At 51.2% G+C, this 8949-nt stretch overlaps 1 protein-coding gene across 1 annotated transcript in view; it reads left to right on the top strand.

Annotated features, from left to right (window-relative positions):
- Positions 1-599: 599 nt before the first annotated feature.
- The window catches only part of LOC141112677 (Wilms tumor protein 1-interacting protein homolog), a gene marked incomplete in the record, with an annotated part of 65775 nt that continues 57425 nt past the window's right edge, over positions 600-8949 (top strand). The window contains 1 exon segment of the mRNA XM_073605672.1: positions 600-1798. Coding sequence (XP_073461773.1) covers positions 787-1798 — 1012 coding nt within the window.

Below are 8949 nucleotides of genomic sequence, written 5' to 3'. Positions count from 1 at the left end.
GGCGGAGTGATCCTAGCGGTGGGCAAGGCCTCTTTCTGAGGGGGCGGAGTCATCCTAGCGGTGGGCAATGCTTGTTTCTTAGGGGGCGGAGTGATCCTAGCGGTGGGCAATGCCTCTTTCTGAGGGGGCGGAGTGATCCTAGCGGTGGGCAATGTTTCTTTCTTAGGGGGCGGAGTGACCTCAGCGGTGGGCAATGTTTCTTTCTTAGGGGGCGGAGTGATCCTAGCGGTGGGCAATGCTTCTTTCTTAGAGGGGCGGAGTGATCTCAGCGGTGGGCAATGCTTCTTTCTTAGGGGGCGGAGTGATCCCAGCGGTGGGCAATGCTTCTTCCTTAGGGGGCGGAGTGATCCTAGCGGTGGGCAATGCTTCTTTCTGAGGGGGCGGAGTGATCCTAGCGGTGGGCAATGCTTCTTTCTGAGGGGGCGGAGTGATCCTAGCGGTGGGCAATGCTTCTTTCTGAGGGGGCGGAGTGATTCCAGCGGTGGGCAGTGCGTATTTCTTAGGGGGCGGGGTGATCCTAGCGATGGGCAATCCCTCTTCCTGAGGGGGCGGAGTGATCCTGACGTTGGGCGGTACCCTGTGCGCTTTTTCTGATGGAGGCGGATTGATCCCGGCGGTGGGCGGTGTCTTCTCGCTCTCTTAGAGGGACGGTGTGATCCCTGCGGTGGGCGGTGACATTCCTCAGAGCCGCAGTGCGCTGTGTTCCTCCGCACATTCCTCCGGCCGGGGAAGGCGGGAAGTAGTGCGGGGGCCCCCGGCCGCCTGTGTCGGTGTTGTCCGCTGTCCATGGATCGGTTCTCGGAGGAGCTGAGCCTGCAGGCTGGCCGGCTGATGGAAGGTCTGTGCTTGGAGGAGTCCGGCTGCCAGTCTGAGGTGGCTTTGCCGTGTTACGCGGGTGAGAGAGGGAAGAGGTACTCTGCGGAGCTGTACAGGGCCGGTTATGAGGGTGTCCCCCCAGGCCGGGGCCCCCTGTACCCCTCCTCCTCCAGCAGCCCACGCTCCAGCGTCAGCGCCCTGAGCCCGCGCTCCAGCCTGGTGGTGCCCGGCGGTCAGTACGAGGGTTCGGTGCTGAGCCCGCGCTCCAGCTACGCCAGCACGGCCAGCGACACCAGCAAGCACTCAAGTCCCCGCGCCAGTCTGACCGGCTACGACGGCGGCGGCTCCAAACCCAGCAGCAACCGCACCAGCGGCATCAGCATGGGCTACGACCAGCGGCACGCCAGCCCGCGCTCCAGCACCGCCAGCCAGTACTCCTGCACCACCAGCCCGCGTTCCAGCTACTCGGACCCGCGCTACGCGGCGATGGCCAACCACGAGGCGGACGGGGTCCTGGTGAGCCCGCGCTCCAGCGTCTGCCTCTTACAGGACGGCCGGGCCGCCACGCTGGGCTCCTGCAACCCGTCGGTGGCCAGCCCGCGCTCCAGCATCTCCAGCCACAGCTCCCGGAGTTCCCGCAGCTCCCGGGGGTCCCTGGGGGCGTACGGCGACCTGCCAGTGCCCTCCCCCCGCTCCTCCATGCTGGGCCCCAGCGTACAGGAAGAGGATACCGGGGGAGAGCCGTGCCACTACAGGATCCTCGCCCAATCCCCGCCGCGGCACGACGAGCTCAGCAACTCCTCGGGGGTCACCTACAACTTCAGCGCCGCCAAGGGCTCCGCCACCCTCCACCGCTTCAAGGTGCCGTACCAGGTGACGCCGTCCAAGGAGAGCGGGCCGAGCCAGGTGGAGAAGAGGCTGGAGGCGCTCACCCTGGAGCTGGAGAAGGAGTTGGAGATGCACATGAAGAAGGAGTATTTCGGTGAGTGTCCTGATTACTAACCCGGGGATGTCCCGGATGGGTTCGCATACGACTTCCAGCACACCGGGTTCCCCAAATTTTTCTGCCCCCCCCCCCCCTTATTCATGTGTCCTGCTGGGAATTCATTGAATCCCCCCAACATACGTTGGAAGATTCACCGACTTCACAGCCAGACAAATGAATGCGGGGGTCAGGCGATTCGGTGAATCTGGCATGCTGGAAGAATTTTGAATCTGTGGTCCCGGCACACTGTGTATTCTCTCATTAATGTGTGAATCTTCCAACCTGCCCGGGTCTGTCTGTTCTGTGAGAAGGTAGATTCCCACCACATTCACCAGATAACCCGTTCCCCTAGTTAGTTTGTCTGGCGGTGAATTCGGTGAACACCCCTCACCCAAAAATCATGCCAGCAGTGACTGGCACACCACGTTATCCCCAGATTGGACAGACCGATCTGCCGCCATGTGTCAGAAACTTCAGATTTCACTGTGTTCTGTGCATGTGCGGCAGATGCGGTCAGTCCGGCGAATCCCCCCCCCCCCCCAATGTGTCCAGGTCTGTCCATTGTGAAAGGAGCCCCTCGGGGGTCCATTTGCTGTGTATTCGCCGAATCCGTGGTTCCTCTGGTTCGGCAAATTCAGCAAATTACCAAACGTGCCTGAACTGCTGTGCCAGTTCACCCGCGTTCTTCTCAGGTTGGGTCAGCCGCCACGTGTTCAGGTGAATTGTTTGCCCATGTGGCAGATCTGGCAACCCCCCCCCCAACATGTACGCAGGTCTGCCAGGAGCCAGGTGAGGGCAGTTTGCTGAGTATCCGCTGTATTGGGCAGACCTGCCAAAGCAATGGGTTCAAAACAGTTTTTTACCTCTTCCCCTTTTTTTTTTTTTTTCTGTGTCCGCTGGACATTACATGTGCCAGCCACCTCCTCCCTCAGCAGATTGGAAGTCTAAGTCATGCTTTATTTTTATTTATCGCAGATTTCACATATGGTTATTGTGTCAACTTGTGTCATTGATCATATTTTTATTTTATTTTTTTTTAAATGTCGCATTACCTGATTCCTGCCAGGAGCTCTGATTCGGATGCCCCCTTTCCCGGGTATTAGCTGGTATTCTGGGCATGCCGGGCACCCCTCTCTGGCTCACAGGGGGTTAAGTGTTGGAGTAAGAGGCAAACAATGGCCGCTCTGTTCCCATCTTGGCCGCTGCAATGTATATCTCCGGATTTAACCCCCAATGTGCTGAGTCTGCTGATGCAGGTGGGAGACGAGAGCCTCGGGTGTAGAGCCGGGCACCTCTGAGAGCCCCCATCGTTTGGGCTGAAAATGTCTGGGGGAGGGGGTAGTGGTGACATGAGTTGATGTGTTGGCATAAAGGGGTTAAATTGTTTTTTTTTTTTCCTTGAGTTCGGCCAACTTTAAAAACGTCCTCACCTGTAGCCGTAAACCGTTTGCTCGTCGTTCACGGACGCTTGGGATGTCCCATGCACTATTAGCCCCCTTTCCCTGAAACTGCCCCACTTTATACCCCCCAGCAATGAGATTACCTGTAAATGTATCAAATAATGTGCTGTGTGTTGTATGATTGACACCCCCCCCCCCCCCCCCCCCCAGTAGATTGCATGTTAAATGAATTAACTCCTTAGGTGCCCGAAAATATGGCCCCAGTATCTATATGTAGTATAGGTTGGTCTGGGAGCCAGTGATCATCATCGGGGTATCCAGTTTTGAGCACCCCCCACTTTTGCTTTATATGTTGTTCAGGTTAGTCCTGTGATCATTGTCAGGGATCTGTAGTTACACCCCCCCCCCCCCCGTAGCTTATAGGAATAAGTAGTATAGGTCGGTCTGGGAGCCAGTGATCATCGTTGGGGATACAGTGGTATCTGTGCTGGATATATCACAGTTAACTTTGGTTTGGGAGCCGGTGATCATCGTTCGGGGGGGGGGGGGGGGGGGGGGTTTGGTTCCACTGACCAGCAGCTGTCATTTTCCAGTGTCACTGGGGATCTGCCCGGACCTGTGGACCCGTCTTTGTATCGGCAGTTGGTCGTATCAGTTTGATAATGTTCTGTATAATGAGCTTTTATTAGCCCAAATGGATGGGGCCAGCGTGCTGGAAAATGTTTTGCTGCAAAATCTATGACATGGGGAAAGGTGATGCCAGTCACAGGCAGGGGTGGTAGTAATGAACATTGCTGTCCATTGGGTGAATTGTCTACTAAAGGTCTCCCCCCCCGGCCAATGAGTGACAGGCTTAATCCCACAACAGCATGTCCACTCTACCAATAAGTGGTCAGCCTGACCCCCCCCCCCCCAACCATCTGCCAATGAGTGGCCAGCCTGATACCCCCCCAACCCATCTGCTAATGAGCCTGACAACTCTAGCTGTTCTGCCAATGAGTTGCTCGCCTGAGCCCACCCTCTCCTGTCAATGATTGACTGACCCCCCCCCCATCCCCAACCAAGGCTTTTTCTCTTAGTGAATGGGCTGCCTGATTGACCCCCCCACCCAGCTGTTCTGCTGCTGAGTGACCTGGACTTAATCCCCCCCCCCCCCCCCCCAGTCGTTCTGCCAATGAGTGGCTGGGCCCGCTCTGGTTCTGGCCCTTCTGCACCCCCCTTCCCCTTCCCAGCCAATCTCCTCCATTCTGTTAAAAAGCAAAAAGTGGCCCAACAGTTCCGGAGTGTATCCTTCCTCCTTGAGTCAGGCTGCTTCCTGTATGCACAGAGGTCAGTTCCAGCCAACTTAACCTTTTGGCAGATTTTCTTTTTTTTTTTTTTTTCCGTTGCATAGGTCACGCTGTCAGATTTGAACTAGCTGTAGGGGCCAGATTGGGGGAAATTTTATATAGATATTTCCCAGTGTGCTGAGCATTTTTTTTTTTTTTTTTCGATCTTCAGTTATTACAATCACTTACTGGTCGGGTTGGGACCATCTAAATGGGTTCACAGGGCCGAGAACATACAGTAAAACCTGCTGATCTGGTGTGTACAGTCCACTTCTGTGGAGAGCACCGTTATCAGTGTTCATGCCTAGCTCCTGCCTTTTTTTTTTTCTGTCTGTGCCTGTCCCTGTGACACTCATACAAGAAATGAAGGGAGTGGTCATCACTGGGAGAAACAGGCAGAGACAGCAATAAAAATATCCCATCATTACCTGTCCTGACACCGGGGGCTAATCTCCCCAACCGAAATACAGACGGAAAATAAAACTTTCCCAACTCCATCCAAAACAGTATTGGCTGCAGATAGGCTATAAATGTCATTCCTTCATCTGTGATACATGGTTGGAGGGAACTAAGTGGTACCCCTCCAGGTCCTGCTGGATTAGATGCAGCCTGAGGTGGTCCCGAAATGTCGGCAACTCGTAGAAAAGCAGTATCCCACAAACCTGAGGCTTGACCCAGCTGCCTTATGTCTGTGGATGAATTGCAAGCTGGCTGGGGGAGCTACCAACAAGGCAGCTCATAAAATGCGGGAAATGTAACCTGAAGTGTCACAGTAGTGGCCCCAGACTCTGCAGGAACGGTTCTACGGTCCATGGGAATAGTTCCAGACACCAATGCTTTTACTCTATCACGGAACTCCAAGACAACAAACCAACGCATTCCAGTGGTTGAAAACATTCCACCGTAATTGGGACTTCAGGTGTTGTTAGAAGTAGAGGGTAAAGAATGGAATGGTACATGGTGGAGGATCTTCTCATCAAAAGGCTTCGGCAGTGATTTTTGCTCCACCTTTAAAAATCACTCTGAGTCCTGATGAAGTGAGTGGTAGACTTGAGCCCCAGAAGGTGAAGTCAGCAGAAGCACCCAAGGTGAAAGAATCCGTTTTGGAGACTGTTTTGAAAGGGTATTTATTGCGAAACAGTAAAACAGACCATTGGCACAATTCAAGGCACTGTAATGGGCACTTTATCAGGCCATCTGTACAGAGCACTGAATAAAAGATGTGACGATAATATAGAATATAAATTGATATTTGAATATATATAATTTATATCGCTGTAGTTTTTATCTATCTATATCTTGTGTTTACACCCTTTATTCAGTGTTCTGTACACCTGCCCTGATAAAGTCCCCATTACAGTGCCACAAAACATACCAATAGCTTATTTTGCTTGACTCCAAAGCTGGTTTGTTCACCATGGGTGCCTCTTTTCACCTCACCTCCTTTATTATTTATTTATTATATATATTTTTTATTTATTTTTTTTTTTTTTAAGGGTTCAAGTTTCCCTCTTCTTTGGGTGCTGGGATCTGAATAGTGCTAACTACTTGATCATCTGGAAAACACTGTGGTACTGCAACCATCCATCAGCTCTGCATGGAGACTGATATGTTCTCCTCAAGCTGAAAATAGGTTGCCCAATCCCCAGCCAAGCATCGTGCAACCTCACTAATGTGTGTACACCTTCAATCCGTACTCTACTGGTCTCTCCCGTGGTGTACTGTGTCCTACCCCACCCCCCCACCCCTTTTTTTTTTTTTTTTTTTTCCTGACCATTCAGAAAATTCTCAGTTTCCTTGATGGAGGAATGTTGTCCCTGAAAATTGTTGGCTTCTGTAATGGAATAGGCACTTTAGGGCTCTGGAAACCGCCACTGTGCTCTCATTCGCTCACAGGACTGTATCAGAAATGCCCAGATAGGGCCACCCTTTTAAGTGGATCTTTACTGCATCTGAGCACCAAATACACTATTTAGCACGTTTTTAATATTCAAGGCAAACTCCCCCATCCATTCATCCATCCATGTCTCCCTGTTTTTATTTTGTTGCGAAATCACTTTAAAAGACAACCCCCTAGCATTTCTAGCTGTAGCCATCTTGAATAAGGGCAAATGTTTCATGTAGCGTTTACTTCCTAGAATCCATCTGCCCTTAGCTCAAGCATGCATGTAGGAGGGTGTGTTTAGCTGAGGAAACCTCCTCCTAAATACTCTCAGGCTGTATGACCTCATTTGCCTAGGCAAGAAACCAGGAAGTAAATGAAGAAATGTTTAAAAAACATATATTTTTTTTTTTTTTACAAGTAAATGATACGCTGCTAGCATTATGAAAGTTATAAGAGAAAAATAATGTTAATTGGGAGAGTGGAGTTCCACTTTAGGCAGAGCTGTCCTAAAATTGCAAGGTCAACTTATTTAATAGATCCCTTCCCGACCATTCATGCCCTAAACCCTGCATACAAAAAAAGGGGAAAAAATGGCACATTAGGACCAAAAAAAAAAAACTACTCTTACACCTCCTGCTTCTGCCCAGTCACAGTTACATTGTAGGTCCCTGGAAAAAGGGTCTAAAATCTCACGAGAATACACCTGAGCACTGCACAGGGGGCTCTTGTGAGATTTTGGGTCCCCAGTTTGTCCTGCATCCCACCGGGAGGCCTATGATATCATCCTCACCGAGGTGCTGCTGGTTGTAATCGGGATATAAGGTAAGTATGTTTCTTCAGTTTTTACTAACTTACTTGATAATTTGTTTATTCTGCATTTTTGCAATGGGGGGGGGTGTAATGAAAAAGCAGACCTTACAATTTGTCAGCTTTAAGAGCCGTCGTACCAGAGCCATTGTACTCCTCTAACAAAAGAGCGCACTCTGCCAGCCCGGATTAGAGGTAACCCGAGAACCAGCATCTCTTATCCGCATTTCTTCGGTCAAGTTAGGAAACCCTTCCTGGTTGTTATTTGCTTCCCATCCCCCGCGCCTTCTCCGGCATGGCTACCCCTAAGCCAAGTTGGTGGGGTGCTTCTCCATCTGTGAGCCCTGGGGGGGTCCTATCATTCTGCTCCTACCAGCGGCTTCATGGGAGAGTTTGGCGAATGTTTCCCACAGGTGTCCTGTGATGGTTAAATAGATACATTTTTGGATAAAATGATTCCTGTTCTGCCAGTCCTTATTGGAAGATGGGGTGTCACATGGATCGGATGTCAGCCCTCTTTAGGGTTCAGGGTGTCAGTCGATATTGGGAGACGGGTTTAACAGTGATCTGCTTGTTCATTGAGCTTCTTGGGCCCTGGAGAACATTCAGGAAACACTTTCCGAATGTTTGGAAAATGCTGGTGGCCTGTCCTGGGGATAGCTGGATTTTTCTTACGTGTAGCTCTTGGAAGATCCAGAGCGGGCATCCAGTAGCCTCTGTCATGTTCCTGTATTGTACAGAGGATGGTAGGACTTTTTTGGGGTTCTCCATATTTTACACCATTGGGATCCAATCTGCAGTCGTCATCTGTGCTGTGATTTGATCTGGTGGCAGAAGAGATTATTTGATTATTGAAGAAAAATGTTCACCCCTCACAAACCTATTGCACTGGGACATTCTCTTGGCTGCTGATGTGCCACAAGCGGAGCAGGAGTTCATCCTATTACCTGACAGCCTCTGAATCCAAAGGAGAAAAATCCAGGATCACTCTATTAAAATCCAACACGGGTACCGGCCTAGGACTTTCCCCTCCCACACATTTTACCAGGCACAGAATAGGTGTACGCCATGGTCCTAAGCACAGGAAATGCACATAGGACAGCCCCAAGTATAAGAAAAGGTGTATGCCATGTCTTGGCAAGGTGTGGGTAATGGCCCTGAGCTCAGGAAAGGGGGGTACATGATAGCCCTGTGTTTAGGAAAGGTATATGTGATAGGGCTGGTCACAGGAAAGGTGTAAGCCATGGGCCCTGTGTTTAGGGTAGATGTACTTGACGGCCCAGGGCACAGGAATGGTGTAGGCGATAGGCCCTGGGCTCAGGATAGGTGTACATGATGGCTCCAGGCACAGGAATGGTGTAGGCGATGGGCTCAGGATAGGTGTACGTAATGGCTACAGGAAAGGTGTAGGCTAAGGGGCCTGAGCTCAGGATAGGTGTACATGATGGGCACAGGTGTAGGCGATGGGCACAGGACAAGTGTAGGCGATGGGCCATGGGCTCCAGATAGGTGTACTGATGGCACCAGGCACAGGAAAGGTGCATAGCCTTGCAGCTTATGCATGCGTTTGCAAATGCGTGCTAACTAAACCCCTGTTTTTTAACAGACTGTTGGACAGGTTAATTTGGTCAGTTGGCAGACTGGTTGGTGAGTTGAGCTATGGAATGTTCCGTTTTTGTCTTTCATGTGATTGCCCTTCCATGTGCTCCTTGCTGTGAAGGCCAGTTA

Source organism: Aquarana catesbeiana, linkage group LG11 (assembly GCF_042186555.1).
Source record: "Aquarana catesbeiana isolate 2022-GZ linkage group LG11, ASM4218655v1, whole genome shotgun sequence".
Taxonomy (NCBI): domain Eukaryota; kingdom Metazoa; phylum Chordata; class Amphibia; order Anura; family Ranidae; genus Aquarana; species Aquarana catesbeiana.
Note: the sequence above shows the minus strand (reverse complement) of the source record. Positions and strands in the feature narration are given on the sequence as shown.